General features: G+C 50.0%; 2 protein-coding genes across 2 annotated transcripts; one reads left to right on the top strand and one right to left on the bottom strand.

Moving 5' to 3' along the window:
- Positions 1-10,137: 10,137 nt before the first annotated feature.
- Tmem101 (transmembrane protein 101) lies at positions 10,138-13,919 on the top strand. Its single transcript, XM_055619954.1, has 4 exons — positions 10,138-10,484; positions 10,792-10,972; positions 12,008-12,154; positions 12,850-13,919. Exons 1-4 carry the CDS (start codon positions 10,348-10,350, stop codon positions 13,156-13,158), a joined length of 774 nt encoding a protein of 257 aa, XP_055475929.1. The 5' UTR covers positions 10,138-10,347; the 3' UTR covers positions 13,159-13,919.
- Positions 13,920-15,624: 1,705 nt separating this feature from the next.
- Nags (N-acetylglutamate synthase) lies at positions 15,625-19,452 on the bottom strand. The gene is made up of 7 exons (XM_055620498.1): positions 18,953-19,452; positions 18,203-18,477; positions 17,907-18,120; positions 17,445-17,625; positions 17,056-17,227; positions 16,773-16,955; positions 15,625-16,169 (listed from the first exon to the last, which is right to left on the bottom strand). Exons 1-7 carry the CDS (start codon positions 19,352-19,354, stop codon positions 16,016-16,018), a joined length of 1,581 nt encoding a protein of 526 aa, XP_055476473.1. The 5' UTR covers positions 19,355-19,452; the 3' UTR covers positions 15,625-16,015.
- Between the last annotated feature and the right edge of the window lie 2,055 nt (positions 19,453-21,507).

Raw genomic sequence — 21,507 nt, 5'->3', positions numbered from 1 at the left:
AAAAAAAAAAAAAAAAAAAAAAAAAAAAAAGAAAACAAACAAACAAAAAAAAAAAAAAACCAAAAACCTAGACTTGAACAAACACCCAACAAAAAAAGAACAAGAGAATAATTGAAAAGTTGAATCATTACTTGACTAACAGACTTTGGCCCACCATGTCCTTTTTACAGCCCCTTCTGGAGCAGTCATCTTGTTAGTTTTATTTTTGCAAATTCCTTTCCACTCTGCCCTTCATCTATGACTTTCCTTTCCTAGTCTGTTTCTGCCATTTTTGTTTTTATAAGTGGATATACTTGCCTTCTGAATGATTGAAAGAAACTTTTACATCTTTTCTTCCAAAATAAAAGTAACAAGCTGACTGTGATTCTAAAGTTGAGACCAGAGCAGAAGACAGAGGTCTCACTTTAAATTTTTTCATTTTTTTCTTTGACTTTTTTTTTTTTTTTTTTTTTTTGCACAGGGCATGGCTTGAATTAGTTTTATTTTTCTTAACTTTAAATATATATATGGAAATATATATTAAAATGTTCTCTAAGTATTTTCTGCTTCTTGCAGGTCTCTTTTTACTAGATCATGGCCACTCTTCCACCTCTGAAAACAAAAATGTGTTGTCCTTTCCTCTACCCAGAGCCTGACGGTTAACTTGACTTAGTTCACAGCGAGGATCTCCTGCAGCCCTGCAGAGCCAATGTGCACATGGGATTTGGCCTTGAGGGTCCTGATGGCTTTCTGGTCTTTAACTGTATGTACCTGTCTCACATTTGGTCCCAACCTCAGGACTCCCTCTGCCTTTGTCTTCATGGTACTAGACGAACTCTCACCACTTTCCACACGGGAGTCAGCGCCCTTCCCCCTGTGCCTCTGCAGGAAGAACTCGCCTGCCTGGCACACCTCAGCTCTTCCTCCTCTGGGCTGATTTTCTCTTCTAAGAAACCTGGACTCCATCTACCCTGACCTTTCTTAAGTCCATGTCCAGAGCCTCTAGCCCAGGAAAAAGCTTGAATAACCTCCCTCTAGTTTCTCTTCTACCATTCTGCCCCGTCCTACCCCCTGAAATCTTACAAGCTAATGACAGTTTGTATGTGCTCAGCCAATGGGCAGAAAACCTGGAAAGAATTTCTGGACTTTAGCCCACCAGTTTGCCTGGTCTGACTAACCTGCTGAGAGCCGAAACTGGTACTTGTTGCCCCTGCACCTCCCGGGTAGTCTCGTGGGGCAGAGTGCCATCACCTGGATATCAGGCACTGAGTGGACATGGTGATGCTCATGTGACTGGCTAGAGCTTTGGGGGTAAGGTGGGGCTAATTTTTTTATTTTTATTTTTGGCCATGATCTCTTTTCCCTTCCTTTTTTTTTTTTTTTTTAATTAAATAAATGGATCAAAATTAAATAATTCAAGCCCTGCCTTCAAAATGGAAAGAACTTTTTTTTTTAGTATTGTTTAGCAAAAACAATAAAACCCAAAATTTTTTAACCATCATTCATGTCTCAGGTTTGTGCATACTTTAGCACCCCCAAATGAGGGGTCTGAAATGAGAGGAGAGTGTGTCTGTCAAGTTCAGCCTTCATCTTTAGAGTGCCAGCTATTCTTTTTAGCTACTCATCTTACTCAGAACTAACTCATCCAGAGGTGAGGTGTGAGGTACGCTATAAGGACCCAGGCGCCATAGTGCACGCCTGTGATCCATTGCCCTGGGAGGCAGAGGCACACAGAGCAAGCCCAGGACAGTCAAGGGTACACAGAAACCCTGACTTGAAAACAAGCAAACAAAAAAAGTGTGCTGTAAGGAGGGATCCCAGGTGAGTGCCCCAGCAAGGTATGGGCACTTGGCACACAAGCCTGGTGACTCATGGTGTCTTCTGGCCTCTATATGCAGTCTGTGGCGTGCGTGCGCGTGCATGGACACGCACAAGTTTTAAAGGGGGAGGGACCCAGGGTTTCTAGTGTGTGTGTGGAAAAGGGCTTAGTCCTAGGATGTTTAAATTGACAGCTGAGATTGGATTTAGTGCTCACTAGGTAGTCCACCCCCACTCCAAATCGGGTATGGTGATACACCCCTAAGCTAGCATTTGGTAGGCTGAGCCAAGACCATGAATTCAAGGCCAGCGTGGGGTATATAATGAGATCCTTTTGCTAAAAAGGATGGCAGTTAAATTTTTATTTAAAAAGCCAACAAAACCAACTTTTAAATTCCGTATACATGTTTGTGGGGTTTCCGCCTGTCACAACCAGCTAATGTGGATGCTGGGAACCACAGTATATGCTTTTAAGTGCTGAACCATCATTCCGGCTCCTTAAATTTTTTGATTTATGTGAATGCAGATGTTCATATATACCACCTGTACATACATGTCTAAGCAGGCAGAGAAGAACATCAGATTCCCAGGAATTGGAGCTAGTACAATTACAAGTGGCCCTGTGTGGTTTCTATGATCCAAACCCAGGTCCTCTGTGAGAGAAGCAAGTACTCTTACCTGCCAAGCCATCCCTCCAGCCCTGAGGAAAGAGCATTTTAGATGAAGATAATGAGTGATGTGTTGGCATATATGGTTCAGGCAGGGTATAGGGCCCCCCAGATGCCTGTCCTTGCTCCCTCATAGATTTCTCCCTTTGAAGTCCCTGTGAAAAGAATTTGATTATCTAAAAAATAATCCCCACTCCCCAAATGAATTACAATCTAGGTCCACAGTGCCTCATCTGCCTGTGATGGCAGAACTGGAGCAGTCCCCAAGCCTTGGTTAGTCACACGGGCCCCTAATGTACTATGAAGTTCCAAACTGACAGCCTGTGCACTGTCTATTTGCTAGGTTTGGGATGGAGTACAGAGGAGATGGAAGAGTAATTACCCTGTAGGTTGAAAGGACGTTGAACTATCCAAGAATATGGTGCAGAGGGCTACATCTTTGATGAAGTGTGTACAGGCAGCTTCATCATGTCTTTTTGGCTTTGGGGCCTTTTTTCCGTCCCAGATGGACCCTGACAGCAGCATCTGATTATCTCCACTACAAGCCTGTTGCTGTCGCTGTTATTTAGTGGCCAGTACGGTGCAGTCTCAACGGGGGTTGATACTGAGTCTGCACCTGATTTGTTGTAAAGTTTGGGAAACTGAGGACTTACTCCAGCATTGGCTACTAGGTAAGTGGCACCACTCTAGGAACCAGTGATTAACAGGGAAATCTTTTTGACCCTTCAAGCTTTTGTTTGTTTTTTGAGACAGCGTTTCTCTGTGTATTCCTGGCTGTTCTGGAACTTGCTCTGTTGACTAGGCTGGCCTAGAAGATCTGACTGCTTCTTTCTGCCTCCTGAGTGCTAGGATTAAAGGTGTGTGCTGTTTCTGCCTGGCTTAGGATTCATTTTTAATACTGTGTGGGTCTGCCTTATGAGTCCTGAAGATGGTGGCAGATCCCCTGGAGCTGGAGGGGAGTTACAGGTGTTTGTAATCCACCCTGTGTGGGTGCTGAAAACTGACTTGGGTCTTCTGAAAGAGGAGCAAGTGCTCTTAAAACCACTCAGCTATCTTTCTAGTCCCTTGTTGACACATAAGATTTTTTTTTTTTTTCAGTGTGTGTGACGGCATCTGTGGGGATTAGAGGACAGCTTGCAGGAATTGGTTCTCTTTCCTTAATGTGAGTCTTAGTGCTGGAACTCAGCTGATCAGGCTTGGCAACAGTCACCTTTACATGCTGAGCCGTATTGCTGCCTGCTCCCTAACACTTTAAAACATTTTTTTTTTTTAAGTTATATGTATGGTTGTGGATGTGTGCATCTTCCACACAGATGAGCAGATGTGGAGGTTAGGGAGCAGGTGTGTTCCAGGGATCAAATTCAGGTTTGCCAGTCTTGGTAGCAAAAGTCTTCACCTGCTGAGCCTTCTGATCAGTCCTCTCACACCACTGAAGCTAAGAATGCACTTTTCAAAACTATTCTTAGGGCTGGCATGATGGCTCAGCAGATAAGGTACTTTTTGAATGCAAATCCGGCATCCAGATTGAGCCCTGGAACTCAGGTAAAGGTGGAAGAAGACTGTGATCCCAGCACCCAGTGAGGCAGAGACAGGCAGATCTCTGTGAGTTCGAGGCCAGCCTGGTCTACAAAGTGAGTGCAGGACAGCCAAGGCCACACAGAGAAACCCTGAAGGAAGGAGAGATCCAACTCCATGAAGTTACTGTCTTTGAGTCATTGGGCTGGGCATGCATGCTTATGCACACAAACACTTTTAAAAGTCTGTTTCCCCTATGCCATTCCGGTTGCACACACTAGACCATTGTCTTCCTTGGTAAGGGAAAAGTGGCATAGTGGATGCTGTGGCGGTGCACCTCTGTAATTCCAGCAGGAAGGAGGATGTCTGAGGCCAGCCAGGGCAACATGGAGAGACTGTTCTTGAAAAAAAAAAAAAAAATTACAGGGATCACAGGTCATTTCTGCTATCCTAGGATGGTAGTATGTAGTGCTGGAAGCTATTTGGATGAATGTAGGAATTGCTTACCTGGAGGGTGATTACATCTACACAATGGTCTCACCTTCCCATCTCCACATCAGAGTTCTCCTAAAGAGACTTGAAATTGTTGGGCAGTGGCAGCACATACCTTTAATGCCAGCGGATGTAGAGGCAGGTGGAACTCCCCAAGTTTGAGGCCAGCTTGGTCTACAGAGTAAGTTCTAGGACAGCCAGGGCTACACAGAGAAACTGTCTTAAAAAGCAAAACAACAAACTTAAAATTCCAGTGTGCTGCCTGAACTTTAGGAATTTTATATAATGATATAAAATAGCAAGAGAGTTTGAGGTCATTCTGGCCTCATTTGTAGTGAACTATTTCAAAACAAAAGTAAAAAATCTAGCTTTTGAATTCTGTTATGCTACTTCGCTATCCCAATATAATTTACAATTTTGATAAGCTTATTTTTTTTTAATTCATTTTTTTTATTTGTGTGGGTGTGTGTCACATATATCACAGCGTGAATATAGAGGTCAGAGATTAACTTTGTAGAATCTGGCAATCTGAGTTTGGTCTGTGGAACCCATGTGAAGTCAGAAAAAGAATCCTCTTATGAGACAGGATCCATATGGACCAGGCTGCCCTTGAACTTCAGATCTCCCTGGCCCTGCTTTCCAAGTGCTGGAGACTTAGAAAGTATAAGTGCACCACAACACCCCTTGATAAACTTCATTTTGTTGGGTTTTTGTTTTGTTTTGAGATGGGGCTTTACTGTGTAGTCCTGGCTGTCCTGGAACTTGCTCTGTCAGCTAGGCTGGCCTCTAACTCAGAGATCCTCTTGCCTCCGCCTCCCAAGTGCTGAAATTATTGGCATGTACCACCACTGCCCAGCTGATAAACTCATAGTATTTTAATGGCCTTATAAGATGGGATAGAACCTTTGGAGATGGCTTGAGTGCATGCTCTTTAAGGCACAACATAGTCCTGGACCTGAATTTGAACAGCCAGAACACAGTACCCATAAGAAAAGTTGTCTGTTGCATACAGGTGCACTCAGGTTCCAGAGGAAATCATTGGATCCTCTGGACCTGGAGTAACAGCTAGTTTTTAGCTGCTAATGTGATTCTGGGAACCAAACTCTGCAAGATCAACAAGTGTTCTTTTGTTTTGTTTCACTTTGTTTTTGTTTTTTTCAACAGGTAGCCTTGGCTGTCCTGTACTGGCTTTGTAGATCAGGCTAGCCTCAAACTCAGTAATCCACCTGCCTTTGCCTCTCTGAGTGCTGGGATTAAAGGTGTGCACCACCACTGGCCAGCTGCAACAGGTGCTTTCAACCACTGAGCAGTCTCTTCAGTGGCCCCCAACCCCTGCTGCTCTTCGTCCTATGAGAACGTGACACAGCTATGGGATCAGGGCAGCGGGGTCTCTGGAATTTTTAAAGGCAAGGTCTTGTGTAGCTCAGACTTGCCTTGAACTCACCATGTATGGGAGAATAACCTTGACCCTGAGGATCTGCCTCCACCTCTCAAGGGTTGGCTTTACAGGTCTGTGCCACCATGCCCAATCACTCTACCAGCTGAGGTGCATCTCCAGCCCTTGCTTTGTGAAAGAGTCACACTCTATTAACCTATACTGGAGATTCCCCTGCTTCAGGCTCCCAGTGCTGGGACAATGGGCATGAGCCACTATGTTCAGCTTAAATAAAATTTTGCCAGTAAGTTCAAATTTGGAGAATGGAGAGTATTGAGTCTGTGTTGGGGACCCAGCAAAGGATGATGGGTCCTCTGTTACTTTTCTTCCCTAACATTCCCACACTTCTCCAGGAGGAATCGAAGTGTGAGTCTCAGTATCGTTTATTCCCCAGTGCCGTCTTCTCATGAATCTCTCACTGGATGAGAATGACCCAGGTGCAGCCACTTCTTGCTCACAGTGAGCACACCATAATGGAGGGATTAACCATAAATTTCTCTGGAATTTGGCAGCAGTCTGCACTTGTCAAGCCTGTGCAGTATCGTGGACTATGGGAGCCTCCACCTGCTTCACCTCCCTCCCATGCTCCCCGTGAATCTGGTGCCTGGAGCTGAGCCACAGTAATCTCAGCCACCTGCCACTTGGCATTTCTAGTACCCCTGGGGGCTGTGGGTGCTACGGCCTTTTCACAGTATCCCGTGGAATCTGGCCAGTGAGGTTTTGGGAGACCCCAGCTTCCTGGAGCTGCTGGATCTCTCTATGACCGAATGGCTCTCTTGCCTTCAGATTTTTCAGCTGCTCTGGGCTCTCCTGCTCACCACCCTGGACCTGTGCACGAAGTAGTATGTGTGGAGCCTGAGACAACTTAGCCTGAGCCACACGCGGGCAGCTGCCTGAATTGGGCAGCTGCAGAGTCACGCCTCTTCCACCTCTGCTCTTAATGGAACTAATTGCAGTAGAATCTACCCTGGCCTATCACATCAGGCCTAAAAGTACTCTCTGCCTGGGAGCAACAACAGGACACTGGAAGCCAAGGCCTTTGTGGCCTTGTGGGCTGTAGTGGATTGGCTTGTGGTTGATCGGCTGCAGCACCTTGAATGTAACGGGGTAGAAACCCAGCTTCTACTAGTCAGTTCCCCTGTGCTTTTGGGAAGCTGAGTCACTTGTGGCGCTTGCATCTGGCTGGCCTGGGCAACTTGACATGCCCGGGACCTTCAGGGCATGCTGAGCAGCATGGAGGCATGGCTCTGCCTGGCTGAGACAGCTTCTGTGTTGGGCCTCACAGGCACCACACTGGCCTCTGGGATTAGGGCTGTGATCATGGCCGAATGCAAGTTTTTCCAGGACCTTGGTGGAGCCAGGGAAGAACTGAGGAGCCTCTGGTGAGGTGAGGCTGTGGGAAGTTCAAGGGAGATGTGGGAGAGAAAAAAAAAAAGAAAGTTCCTTGGATGTCTGTGGGACTCAATTGTCTGTGCGGATGGGGCCAGAGGGAGATGGGCAGATGCTGAGCTGATTTCTCCAGATCTATTCTATTCATATGTCCCGCTCCCTTGACCTAGCAATAATGCTGACCCCTGTCCCAACTCTAAAGATGAGAATTTAGTCCATGGAGGAGGAGGAGGGCAGAGTGGAGTGCATGTCAGAAAAGCTTCCTGATTCCTACCGTCTTTCCCTTTGCACATGTTGATGGCCTCTGCTGAAGGGGGCTCTGTTGAAATTGATTGCTAAGTTTATGATAGGAGAGTGGGCCGCTGCCTCTGGAGACCAGTCAGGTGGGTCCACTATTCTGTGGACATAGATAATCCCAGTTCTGCTATGTTTGGTGGTGAATGTCTTTGGGAGGCATGTGGATCTCTATGAATTTGAGACCAGCCTGGTCTACATAGTAAATTTCAGGCAAGCCAAGGGTACATAGCAAAACTCTCTCAAACAAACAAACAAACAAACAAACAAATAATCCGGACAGGTGGTAGTGGTGGTGGATGCCTTTGATCATAGCATTTGGGAGGCAGAGGCGGGTGGATCTCTGAGTTTGAGGCCAGCCTGGTCTCCAGAGGGAGTTCCAGGATGGCCAGAGCTACAAGAGAAACCCTGTCTTGGAAAACAAACAAACAAACAAACAAACAAACAAAAACAGACAAAAAGCAGAGGAAGAAAATAAAAAAGTAAAAGTTTTATTGTCCATCTCTCACTCACCAACTAATTGAAAGATTCTTATCCTCATGGTCGGTCAGAAATGCTGTTTGGACATGAGTCCCTTTCAGGGAATTGAAACCAGATCCAAAATAAGTGACCCTTTGTCACTGGAGTTTGTACAGGGCCTGCAGTATTAGAAGGTAAATTAACTTATTAAAGGGTGTGTGGAATGTGTGCCTCAAGATACGAGTGGGTGCTGCTTTGTGGTGGCAACTACATAGTGCCTAGAACTCTTGCCCTTTTGATATTTGCTGAACACTGTGAAGTTCAAGACATAGCAACAACACCAAACGTTCACTTATTTCACATGTTCATTTATCTGTCTGTGCAGCACATATTTTCTGAATGTATGCTTGGCCCCGAGACTATAAATAAACAGAAACTACATAGTTACTGTCCTTGCACTCATGTGATTCACAATCGTGTGTGTGTAATGGAAGTTTTGGTTTCTTTAAAAACTCAGTTACGTTATGTAAATATGTTTTTGTTTTGATCCCACGCGTGGGATTTTAGTTTGTCCACAACTGATAATTGTCTCCTGCCGGGTGAGGTCACTGCCATCTGGTAACTGCCTGCCTCATGCAGCAGGGAGAGGGCTGTGGTCTCAGGCTGAGGGTATAAATATGTGAGCCTGGAAAGAGAAAGTGTGGCCTGAAGTGTTGTCCAGTGGTGAGTGAGTGTTTGGATAGACCAGAGATGGTGTGGTGACTTGGAAACAGAGAAGAGAAACATTTCAGTGCAGCAGCTTGGAGGAGAGTGCTTGCTGTATTTGCTGTTGTTAGAGATTGGTAGAACCTCCAAAAGAATCCATAGACCCTAAACAGCTGGGACAAGTAAACGGGTCTGCGCCTCCTTTCCCCACTAACTTTTTCCTATGTAGGGTTGGAGGGTTGCAAGGGAGAGGCTTCATGGAACCCCAAATAAAATAGTTTTAAAAACAACGTGTGTGTGTGTGTGTGTGTGTGTGTGTAATTTTATGATAGCAAATGCATAAATTGCCTCTGTAATTAAAAGGAAAGGCAGCTATCAGGCATGGTCAAAATCTCTGGACTCTTGAGGTGGAGGCAGGAGGATTACAAGTTGGGGGGTATTCTGAGCTACATAGGAAATTATATGAAAAATCAAGTTAACCTTCTCTTCCTCCCACATGATGGTTGGCAAATAGGGGAGGTGGAGGCCACTTGAAGGCTGCTGAAGATAAACTGATGGCTGTTTGGGATAGAGTGGGGAATATTGCAGTTGGAAAAGAAATAGTCTGTTTGTGATGTCCTAAATGTGTAGTCCTCTCTCTTCTCTCAGGAGACAAACAAAGACATCAAGACCAATCAGGTGACTTAGAGCCAAGAGGATTCCTTGCTTTAAAACTTTAGCCAAACCCAGGGGTTCTCTCTGGAGCCTGTGTGTAGATATTACAGCTTTTGTTGTTGTTCTGACAGGGTTACTGTGTGTATCCCTGGCTGTTCTAGACTCTCTTTGTAGATCAAGCAGACCTCACAGAGATCTGCCTGCCTCTGCCTCCTTGAGTTCTGGGATTACAGGCGTGCACCACTGTGCCTGACTTATTGGACCCTTTTTATGTGCTGATATCACACTTGCTAACTCTCCAACAACTGTGTGATAGAATATCATTATCCCCATTTCACAGATAAGTCTCAGTTTAAATGAAACAGGATTGGTTTTCAGGTTGGAATCCCCAAGTCTGGTTACATCCAGAGTTGTTTGCGTCCATGCATCAAGTTGTGTTCTAGAACTTCTGATGTTTGGACTCTATGCTCCTTGCTAGTATTCCCTTTTGAAAGGACAAAGAAGAGGGGCTAGAGAATTGGCTAAGTGCTTAAGAGCACTGGCTGCTATTCCAGAGGTCCTGAGTTCAATCCCCAGGACCATAGTGGTTCACAACCATCAATGACAGAATCTGTTGTCCTCTTCTGTGATGCAGGCATACATATAGAGCACTCATATACACACATAAACAAATCATAAAGAGAAAGAAAGAAAGAAAGAAAAGAAAGAAAGAAAAAAGAAAATAAAAGAAAAAAGAAAATAAAAGAAAAAAGAAAAAAAAAGAGCTCTGTGCTCTCTCCATAGGCAGAGTTCAGAAAGGCTTTTGCTCCCGGAACTAGACAGCAAGAACTTTGTTTCCCGACGAAGAGAAAAACAGTGAGGGACCGGAAGTTGCACGATTCTCCTCTGTGCTGATCTCCCAGACCGGGTTGAGGCCGCAGCGGACTGCCCTTTCCCAAGATGGCTTCGAAGATTGGTTCGAGACGCTGGATGCTGCAGCTGATCATGCAGCTGGGTTCGGTGCTGCTCACGCGCTGCCCCTTTTGGGGCTGCTTCAGCCAACTCATGTTGTACGCTGAAAGGGCCGAGGCGCGCCGGTGAGTGCGCCCACGAAGCCGTCGAATGCGGTGGGGGCTGTACGGCCTGTCTCAGGAACTGGGGTGCGGTGGTGTTGGTGGAAGTTGGGGCCCAGAAGTTGGGACACTTAGGCTGGAAGGAATTGATACTCAGGTTGGAAGATGCTCTGGTTCTGCTATACGACCAGAACTGATGTGGCGGCCCCAACAGTGAAAAGGGTCTCCAGTTTCTGGAGAGCGGTGGAGCTTGCGGGAACTTACCTAAGTGTTCCCAGACACTTAATCCCGGTTCATTCCGACTTCATTGTCCCCTACACTCGATTCACAGGAAGCCCGACATCCCAGTGCCTTACCTGTATTTCGACATGGGGGCAGCTGTGTTGTGTGCTAGTTTCATGTCGTTCGGAGTGAAGCGGCGGTGGTTCGCGTTGGGCGCCGCGCTCCAGCTGGCCATCAGCACCTATGCCGCTTACATTGGGGGCTATGTCCACTACGGAGACTGGCTAAAGGTGAGCACAGAAACTCGAGAAGAGACTTAGCTATGGACAAGGAGCGGGCGGGCATGTGTGGTACTCCAAAGCGTGAAGGGAAGACTGGGAGGACCGAGGTAGGTAGCAGTTTTGTGGCGGTTATTACATGCACAGACTGGCAGACCCGTAGAGACCATTCTGCCTCCCTAGTAGAGTGTGAAAATGGAGGTCCAGAGATGGGGAACGGACTCTCCCAAAATCGTGCCACAGTGTATCGATGGGACCGGTAACTCAATGTAACCAGATTCCCAGAATCCTTTAAACTATTACTTTATTAGTCTCAGACTCATAAACCAAAAGAGACCTTAGAGAGTATCAGGTCTGCCCATCATCAGGTTTTATGATATGTAATTAATATTAATATATAGTACAAAATTTGTGCCTGCAAATGCAGGTGCTGTACCAGCCGCTGCAAGCCTGAAGGTGGCATGGAGGTGGTAGCCTCAAGGTCTGGGCTGTGTGAAAAACCATGGGACAGTGGGGTTATTCTTTTTGTTTTGTTTTGTTTTGTTTCTAGACAGGGTTTCTCTGTGTAGCGCTAGCTGTGCTGGAACTTGTGCTGTAGACCAGGATGGCCTCAAACTCACACACAGAGATCTGTCTGTCTCTGCCTCTGCCTCCTGAGTGCTGGTATTAAAGGTGTACACCCCAACCCCCCACCCCCAGCTGGCTATTCTTGTTTCAGATCATATAGAATCTACATAGAGGCAAGAACCCCAGGATTAGGTTTCAGACTGGGGGTGGAGGAGGTGGCAGCGTGTGGCACCCGGGTTCTGCCACTTACTTTCTGTACGACCACAGACCATTTACTTATACCCTCTCAGCCCTGAGTTTGTGTCTTGTAAAGAGATTTATCTCTCTCTGTAGTACCTGTCCATCACACTTGGAATAGGTAGGAGGGTTCATCAGACAGAATGGGATGTGTATAAAGGGGTCATTTCTATGTTCTTGACAACCAAGAGAAGCGTAATGATTGCAGTTCTTGACTGGGGTCCCTTTTCTCCCTGGCCTTAGGTCCGCATGTACTCGCGCACAGTTGCCATCATTGGTGGCTTTCTGGTGCTGGCCAGCGGGGCCGGGGAGCTGTACCGTCAGAAACCACGAAGCCGCTCTCTGCAGTCCACTGGCCAGGTGTTCCTGGGCATCTACCTCATTTGTGTGGTAGGTTGGGGGTTCTGTTGATTGGAGGCACTGTACGGGGGTGATATGTGAGTGTAAGCCCAGCAGAATCCTGGCTGTTGGGCAGAGCAAGGCCTTGCAGGTAATTTCCGGTGGCTCCTTAAGATTACTCTGGGTACCTTTCGGTTCTCAAGGGCCTCCAAGTACCTGATGCTGGCTGAGGGTCCCTTCTTCCAACATTATTGCCACCAGCTAGAAAAGGAGTTGGAGCATTCAGCCCCAATGCTGAGAATCCAGCAAAGAAGAGTGATAATTTTCTCAGAGCGGGGTCAAAGGAGAGGCGTGGTGCACTCAGCCCTAGTTGTAACTCTGCCACTTAGAGCTGATGGGGGTTGTGTAAGATAGTCAGGTAGTTCTCCCTGGTGCTTGGGAAGGTCATTGTAGATGAGGATGAAGCTACACTTCAAGCGTTTGACCTCCTCATAGGAACCAGGAATCACATCTTCTATGCAGAGTTCTATGTGGTGTATATATTCAAAAGTAGGAGGCGCACGTCTTTCATCAGAAGCTCCCAGGGAGGTTAGAGATTAACCTTATCTCCTGGGGCCCTAAAATCAGGGAGACACAGGCCCTCCTTTCAGAGAGTCCCCATCCTGAGTTACAGGGGCTGACTTGTGGGTACCACCTCAGAGAGGCACTCGTCTGCTGCACAGTCTGAAAGGATGCTGTGTCTCTAGGCCTACTCACTGCAGCACAGCAAGGAGGACCGGCTGGTCTACCTGAACCATCTTCCAGGAGGGGAGCTGATGGTCCAGCTCTTCTTCGTACTTTACGGGGTCCTGGCACTGGCCTTCCTGTCAGGCTACTACGTCACCCTGGCTGCCCAGATCCTGGCTGTGTTGTTGCCTCCCGTCATGCTGCTCATTGATGGCAATGTCTCCTACTGGCACAACACACGACGGGTCGAGTTCTGGAACCAGATGAAGCTGCTTGGCGAGAGTGTGGGGATCTTCGGGGCTGCTGTCATCTTGGCTACAGATGGCTGAGTTTCACAGGGAGAGCCTGATTTGGGCACAGGGGGCAACCAAGGGCCACCTGACCTTCCTCCTTGCTGGCCTAGTTGCTGTTTATTTATGCTTTTTGGTTTGTTTGTTTACTTTTGTTTGTTTTTGTTTTGTTTAATAGTTAAGATGGCTTCCCCGAGTTTGTGGCTCAGACTTTGGGAAGATGGGAGCCCTCAAGCTAATGCCTCATAGGGTTGTTTTTTTTTTTTTTTTTTTTTTTCTCTTACCTATTTTAGGGGAGAGCTGAGGCCAGCTGCCCCTCCCCCATGTGTCCAGGGAAGGAAGAGTCCCTGAGAAAGGAGTAAGGCAAAGCTGGGATGCAGGTACTAGTAGTAGGGGACAGAGGAAGATCTGGAAGTAAGCAAATGTGAAAATTCCTTTTGGAACCTGACAGATGCAGCTAAGCAGTGCTTTTCAGACTAGGTGTGTGTGTGTATGTATATTTCCACATGTGTATCTTCACACATGTAGAAGGAGCCCTGCAAGGAGGGGCAGAGTGGCTGGTGCTACAGAAGTTACCTACCTGGGCTCTTCGGGGGTCTGCCGGTGCAGAAACAATCCCAGCTCTCTAACTCCCACCGTAGAGTTCAGAGCAGGTCCTGGTGTGCTCTGAGATGTGCAGGGTGGAGCTGGCCAGCCAGGCAGCCTGCTGCTTGCTGCAAGTGTTCTCAGTTCCTTGCTTGGCTGGCTGGGTGGGGCACCCTCTCAAACACCAGACCACAAAAATAAACATTTTATACAGACATTTCGCCTTTGCTTCTGTCTTCCCTATGGACACTTTGCCACTGGCTGGGATTGATTTTGGGTTTCTTGATAGATCACCTTGGGTTAAACCCTATCCTGGTTTCCCCAACATTCCCAGTTCTGAGAGTTCTTCAAAAACTTTAAAAACAAAACAAAACAAAACAACAACAACAACAACACACACACAAACACCTCCTGGGCATAGTGTCACATGCCATTAATTCCAGCACTTGGGAAACAGGCAGGTAGAGCCCTGTGACTTCAAGGCCAGTTTGGTCTACAGAGTGAGTTCCACGACAGCCAGGGCTACACAGAGGAACCCTCTCTTAACTTCTCTCCCAAATAAGTAATTAAAAAAAAAGAAATCTTAAAACATCAGCTAGAGGCAGCTTAGTGATAGAGCACTTGCCTAGAATGCCCTAGGTCCTAGGTTCCATGGCTACCATTGGAGAAAGATGCCTCACATTCCAAACCCTTACTGTAATTTGGTTTTCTTAGGGTTTGTTTTAGTTTTTTTGAGAGACGGTTTCTCTGTGTAGCCTTGGCTGTTCTGGACTCCATTTGTAGACCAGGCTGGCCTTGAACTCACAGAGATCTGTCTGCCTCTGCCTTCATAAGTGCTGGGATTACTTGCAGGCATGTGTCACCACACCCAGCCCCCTTGTTTTATATTTTGAGACAGGGTTTCTCTGTGTAGTCCTGGCATGGATTTGTGGATGCCTTTAGATCCCATCAGACACAAATGCCTTTAATTCCAGCTCCAAGAGATCTAATACTTCTTTGGCCTTCATAGGTGCTTGTGCAAACACATGCACAAATGACATCTTTTAATGTGTATGGGTATTTTGCCCATATGTACATCTTTGTGCCATGTTCATTCCTGGCACCCGTGGATGCCAGTAAAGGGCATCAGATCCCATAGAATTGGACAATTGTGAGCCACTGGGTAGGTACTGGGGATAAAGTCTGGGTCCTATGGAGGAACAGCCAGGGCTTTTAACCATTCGGCCATGTGTCCAGCTCACATAATAAAATTAAATCTTAGGAAAATATGTAGTGAGCCAGGCCGGGTGGCACACGCCTGTAATCCCAGCACTCTGGGAAGCAGAGGCCGGAGAATCTCTGAGTTCCAGACGAGCCTGGTCTACAAAGCCAGCCAAAGCTACACAGAGAAACCCTGTCTCAAAAAAAACAGAACAAAACCAAAAAATGTTTAGGTTTCAGTGACTAAGAGCCCTGGCTGACCTTTCAGAGAATGATAGTTTGGTTCCCAGTATCCATGCCAAGTGGCTCAGAGCCATCTGTGACTCCAGCTCCAGGGGATCTTATCTTTGTGGATACCTGCACACACACATACACATAAAAAACACTTGAGCCCATGTCACCACCTAGCAACAGTTGGAATGATCATACTGTACTTGGCAGTCAACTTCCTGTGATAAATTCAACAACAGCAGGAAAAAAAAAATCCTCCAGAAGCACTGGATGAAAAACCTGGCTTCTTGTTCCCAGAGGGTTACTGTCTTTAAAAAGAAACCTTAAAACATCAGCTGCGGGGAGGCGTGGCTCAGTGGTAGAGCACTAATCTAGAATGTCTCAGGCCCTAGGTGCCATCTCCAGTACTGAAAAAAGATATCCCCCGTACCCTGAAGTCCTGATTGTCATTTCAGTTTTTAGTTTGTTTTTGAGACAAGTGTGACTGACTCAGACAAGCATTTATATTTTAATCGAGGCCTCCTGAAGAATTTCAAGGCGCAAAGGAAGTGAAGTGAATGGTAGGTCAAGTCAAGCAGGCTTAGATGCTGTGTAAGACAAAGGAGCCTCAAGACAGCACAGAGGCCATGGAAACTGGCCTGCCCTTTAAGTAGTTCCCTGGGAGACAATCCTAGTCCCATTCCCCAGGCTGAACATTGAAGACTGTCTGGTTTGGCTTTGGAGCAGGGTCTTTGGCTGGCTTCACTCTTTCTGTTTGTCCTGTTCCGGTGCCTTTCAGCAGACATGGTTGGTCAACTTCCTCCCCTCAGCTGCCCGGGGTCACCCCCAGCGGGCATGGCTTTTTGTCCATCCCAGGATTTACAGGGCCCATGATGACGGGTCAGCTGCCTGGGTCAGAAGCTGGCTTGCAGAAAGAGTCCGGCAGCCCCTTGGCATGGTTGACTAGTTCATAGGAGTCCCGGATGTCAGCCAGGCCAAACCAGAAGAAGATCCACTGCTTGTTGGAGAAGCTGCCATCACTATGCTTGAAGTACCTGGGTATGGAGGCAGAAGGGTCAGCTTTGGGACAAGGCTGGTGCTTGCTCTGTGTTTTCTTAGTTGTCTTCTATGTAACAGCCCACTAGGACCAAATGTCTGCTCTTTTATCCTGGAGTGGCTCATGAAGCCCATATTGTCATTCCCCAAAACAGCAGCCAAGGTTCAGGGAAGTTCGGTAACTCACCAGAATCTCACAACTAGGAATATGAGGGCGGAGATAATGCTGCTTCCCCTCCCCCTTCCCGCCTGGTATAGCAAAGGAGCAAGTCCTTTGTCATTTTCTAGTGCCCACAGAGCAGGTCAGTGGGGGCTGACGACAAGGTTGCTGAATGAAAAGGGGGGGGGGGTGTTCCTCAGAGACACAGCCTAGCGTCAGGAGCCTGGCAACCAAGCCTGAGGAGAGCTGGAAGGGTCAGGATTTATCAGAATCCTAGTCAGATGCCACTTGCTTCAGAGAAAGCAGAAATGTGGGACTGAAGAATGTCCCTAGGTGGCCTTGACCCTGGAGGAGACTTGTCTCTGAAGAAAGGAGGCTAGTGAAAGGAGGGAATGCCCAGCTGCCCTTTAGCGGAGCCCGGGTCATGAGTGGTTGCACCTACCAGGGATTGATGGGGTTGGTGACCCGGGAGCGCCAGAACAGCGTCTGCAGGTCCCTCCGAAGGCACTCCCACAGCATCTGTCCGGAACCCTGACCCTGGCGGCTGGAGTTCACCACAAATTTATCCAGATACGGGGTGCCCCCTAGTACAGGCTCCACTGTCAGGATGGCCGCAGCGTTGTACCTGGCGCAGCGGGAGAGAGGCAGGCTTGGGATCTCTCCCGGGCCCGAAGCTGCCCGGCTCGGGACCCTTGGGTCCTGCCCTGTGGAACCCGGAGGCTCACCCCTCAGAGACATAGATCGAGTGCAGCCGAGGACGCAGGGACTCCAGATAGTCTTCCCGGAGCTTCTTGCCGAAGCTGACGTTGACTAGGTTCACTAGGCGGCCCTGGTCCAGACTGTCGAGGCTGCGCACTCGCAGCATCCGCTCAGCGTTTTTAAACAGGGTGCCACAGCCTGGGGAGATCGGAGAGCGGGCTTAGGTCGCGCCAGGGTCAGGTCCAGCGCTGGGTGCGCTTTTCGCCCATCTTCCTCCAGGCCCCACTGTCTGAGTACGGGGGAGGGACGGCGGGAGGGCGGGATGCCGGGTTTGGGGTGGGGAGGCTGCCCCCTGCAGCCAGGCCCCGCCGGTGCTCAGCGGACTCCGCCCAGCCCACCTTCTCTCGGCCCTCACCCTTGTTGCTAAAGAGCTCCGTGAGCAGCGTGCTGGCAGCGGTGATGACCGCGGAGGAGTAGTGCGGCAGGCGGCTGAGCACGTCCACGATGAGGCGAATCTGCTGGCGTTCTTTGGTGCTCAGCCACTCGGCGTTGGTAACAAGGTCAAGGTCGGCCGGCAGGTTCACGTTGCTTAGGATCTAAGTCCCGGGGAGAAGAGGAGCGTCCAGCCTCCGGCAGACACACGCCCACACTAAACTGGGCCCCGCCCTACCGACCTCTCTTTGACCACTTAACCTTTCCGCCCTCTGCTGGGAAGTGCTCAGATCTGGGCACCCAATTCCAGCCCCACTCTCCAGTCTTCTCTTAGCGCTCGGCTTGAGAGTTTACCTGTGGCCTGCCCTGGAGTCATACAGTGGGCACAGGGCAGGGGGCTCAGTCTTGCCTAAGTGTCATGAGATGGCGCTGGAGAGGGGCACACCTTCTGACGGGTATCCCGCAGGCCGCCTGAAGTGTTGAGGAAGACGATTTTGGTGGGCCGCAGAGCCTTGGCCAGAGACGCGGTCACCTCCAGGGAGTCAAGAAGCACCGAGCGGCGCGCAGCCGTCTCCCCGATGGGACACAGGATGGGAATGCTGTTGGACTCCAGGCACCATCGCAACAGGTCTGTCTCCACCGAGACGATGCCGCCGTAGCTGCGGGCCAGACGTGGTGGTGCTCGAGAGGGACCCGGGCAGGGCTCTGCCAATGCCGGGGTGGGGCGGGGCTGACACTGACCTGGCATCGGGGGCTGGTTCCGCAGCGCTCAGCACTGATCCGCCGCCAAAAAAGGGCACAGCAGAAGCCGCGTTATGGCGTAGCTCATCCACCAGCACCTTGCAACTCTGAGCGAGCTGCGCCTTAGCCTCCCAGAAGGAAAGACAGCCCGACGGTGCCGTGGGGGCCGGCAGCCCCAGGACCACCAGCGGCTTCATGTCCATGCGTTGCAGGAAGGCTAGGGCGAAAGCCAGGCTGGACACCGCCTTTGGGCACTGAAGCACCTCCTCATCCACCTGCACAGGAGCGGAGCGGGCATTCAGGGGCACGACAGTGGCTCCCAGCCGCCTGGCCCTGCGCAGGCCTCAGGACCCTCAGTGACTGCACTCCACTTTTGGCTAACTGCTCCGCCCTTTGCCCGCTAGGTCTTGGCCACCCCCTTATCTAGCACTAACGTTCCTCCCTCGGCTCCTCCCAGTGGCCTTGGACTCTGGGACACCTTGGGGGGAGGGGTGGTGCGACAGCTCTGCCGACCGAACCCCTAACTGCGTCCATGGCGAGAGGCCCTTTTTCAGACATCACCTCTGGGCTCCCTTACCTCCTCACTAGCGCCAGGCTCGGCTTCCGTAGCCTCCTGGCTTCCCGGCTTCCCCCCGGCCCCCCAACCCCAGCACCAACCCGGCGCTAAAGCGCTCAGGGTTCGAAGCCTGGCACTCCGAACAGCCACCATCTCCTTGCGGTGACACCACGAAGACAACAGGAGCGGCTCACCTCCATGACGGCGAAGGGCTTGTCCACCGAGTGGTAGCAGGTCTGGAATTGTGTGAGCCAGTGGCGTGCCTCCCCTGGGCTGGCACCACATTGGTTCAGGAAGGCCTGGATGTCCCGCTGCACCAGTGACCTGCCGGCGGGAGGCGCAGGGGATTCGAGGGGCGTTGGGAGCGGTGCCCACGGCTCCTCGACGGCAGGAGACTGGACGCGACCTTTAGCGCCCTCCGAGTCCTCTGCGGGGGCCCTCGCGGTGCTGAGCCGGCGTCCCGGGCTGGCGCTCCTTGGCCCTCGACGCCGAGCGCTACCGCTCAGTTTCCGTGAGCCCCCGGGACCTCCCGGGCTGCGCAGCCTTCTGGCCGCTGCAGCGGACCGCAGGGCTTTGGCTACCCACGCCGTCGCCATGACGACAACCAAACCCACTCGCCCCCCCACCCACAGGTGGCGGTCGGTCCGGAGAGCACAGCCCCGGGGCTTCTTGCTGCTGAGCTGGGCTGAATCAGACTCGGGGCGGGGCGGGATAGGAGGCGCCGAGGGCTTCTGGGTGCGCTTGGGAAGGGGCAGAGCCCAGTCCGGAGGGTGGGGCCTCTAGAATTCTCCGCCCCTTGTGGGGTACACTGGAACCGGTAGGGAGGGTCAGGAAGGTCAGATTTAGAGCGGTGGAGCTCATTAATCCGCCACCAATGCTGGTTCCGGGAAGCGCCCAGGTGTCCCCGGTGTGTCTGCGAATTCGCACAGTCGCGCTGGTACAGGAGTTGGAGGGAGGAGTCAGGGAAAATTGAACACAGGGCGTGGTCCTTCACTGTAGCCTATGGATGCAAAACAAGGTGGAAGTGGCGGGGCGTCTTTGTAATCTCAGCTCCCTCCCGGGAGGTTGGTTGCGAGTTCCAGGCGAACCTAGGCTACATAGTAAGGCCTTGTCGCAAAAGATAAAGAGGCAGAGGCAGGCCTATATCCAGTTCCAGGACAGCCTGGTGTACAGAGCGAGTTCCAGGGGTCTACATAATCTAGATACCTGTAACCCCCACATTCCTGAAGGGGAATCCGGAGGATCAGAATCAAGGTCTTCCATGACCTCATAAAGAGTTCAAGGCCAGCCTAGGCTAAGGAAAAGCCTTCCCCCACACTCCCACCCCCAGCAGAGTTTTTCTGTGTAGTTCTGGCTGTCCTGGAACTGTAGATCACGCTGGCCTCGAACTCATGGGCCTAACCCCTGTCTTAAAAAAGCAGATGTGTCTGCACATGGTCAGACTAGCCAGCGTTTGTCAACTCCTGCTGGAGCCACCGTGAGTTGTACCATCATAGCCTCAAGGTACTACTCCTCTGTTCTTAGTAATGCTTTAGGCTGTTTGAAGCTAAAATCAATTCATGTGAGGACTGTGACTTGAAGGCCAATGTCACTTGCGAGAAACAGGGGGAAAAAATGCTTAAAGTGAGAACAAAACAAGCCTGTTGCATTCCAGATGGATTTGCTCAGCCTGCTGGCTTGAAAACAGTTAGCTTTGTGACAGGTGCTAGCAATACCTCAGTTCCAGGTGACACCTCCCCAGGAATGCCCAGCTCTGTGAAACCCCCTTCCATTGTCCTCATGGTGACTCCAGGAGAGGTGTCGTGTTCCCTCATTTGCCAACCAGGACCTTGAGATGCAGACATACTGAGAGCCAAGATGCTTGGCTCATCAGTAGGGACGTGCAGGTCACAGGGCACCGGTGTGCCTGTGTTACTCGAAAGCGTCCCTGTGTGCTCCGTTAGTCCTGTCCTACCCCTGGGACACTCCATCCAGTGTGACAGGAGAAAATGGAACTCTGTCACTGTAAAGGGACGGCCACTTGGCCAAGATCACACACCTCAGACGCTGGGCATCACCTCTTCCCTAGTGTTTCCGCTCGCTCTCTGCTGTCTGCGGGCTTGTTTTGAAAAAGTGTCTTGCTGTGTGTCCCAGGCTGGATTGGAACTCACCTCAGCATCCTGGGTGTGGGGAGCACAGGCTATGAGTTACCACACCTTGCTCTTAGTGTGGGTTTGCTCCCCAGGCCCCCAGGGTACCACTTAACAGAGGAGTCACCTGAGTCACCTCCCGGGTGGAGGTGTTCCCAGAATGCTATGCTGGGGATGCGGTTCTGCGGTAGAGTTTGTGAGAGGTTCTGGGCTCTGTCCACAAAAAGGAAAAAAAAAATCCAGAGGCTGCTGGGTAAGTGTGCCGACCCCATCCTGGAAACCGGCCCGTCAGCACACCCACACACAATGGCCGGGGCATCTGGAGTGGGAGGAGAGCTTGAACTTTGAGTCCTTCTCATTGGTGTTTCCGTCCTCTGACTTAGAAAGCTAGGCAGGCAGTGCCGTAAGGCTGGGACGTTCCGTGTGTGGACGGGCACGTGTGTACACACAGACAGACAGACAGACAGACAGACACACACACACACACAGTGGACCCTCCAGAGCCCTTTTCCTCTTCCCTCTCAACTGTCAGGCCGGTGGTGCACCCCTACCACATGCACGTCTCACAGTCCCCAAAGGAGGTGGGCTATGATAACGTCCGTCCTACAGCACCTCTCTGG

This window comes from Psammomys obesus, unplaced genomic scaffold, assembly GCF_907164565.1.
Source record: "Psammomys obesus unplaced genomic scaffold, mPsaObe1.curated_primary_1811, whole genome shotgun sequence".
In the NCBI taxonomy this organism is placed as follows: domain Eukaryota; kingdom Metazoa; phylum Chordata; class Mammalia; order Rodentia; family Muridae; genus Psammomys; species Psammomys obesus.
The sequence above is the reverse complement of the archived record's forward strand: the minus strand, read 5'-3'. Positions and strand labels throughout refer to the sequence as shown.

Coding starts and splice junctions, on each gene's coding strand:
- Tmem101 (XM_055619954.1), top strand. CDS start 10,348: ATGGCTTCGAAGATTGGTTCGAGACGCTGGATGCTGCAGCTGATCATG. Junction 10,485..10,791: donor GAAAGGGCCGAGGCGCGCCG/GTGAGTGCGCCC, acceptor CTCGATTCACAG/GAAGCCCGACATCCCAGTGC. Junction 12,155..12,849: donor GCATCTACCTCATTTGTGTG/GTAGGTTGGGGG, acceptor CTGTGTCTCTAG/GCCTACTCACTGCAGCACAG.
- Nags (XM_055620498.1), bottom strand. CDS start 19,354: ATGGCGACGGCGTGGGTAGCCAAAGCCCTGCGGTCCGCTGCAGCGGCC. Junction 18,121..18,202: donor GAACCAGCCCCCGATGCCAG/GTCAGTGTCAGC, acceptor TCTGGCCCGCAG/CTACGGCGGCATCGTCTCGG. Junction 16,956..17,055: donor TCGATCTATGTCTCTGAGGG/GTGAGCCTCCGG, acceptor CCGCTGCGCCAG/GTACAACGCTGCGGCCATCC.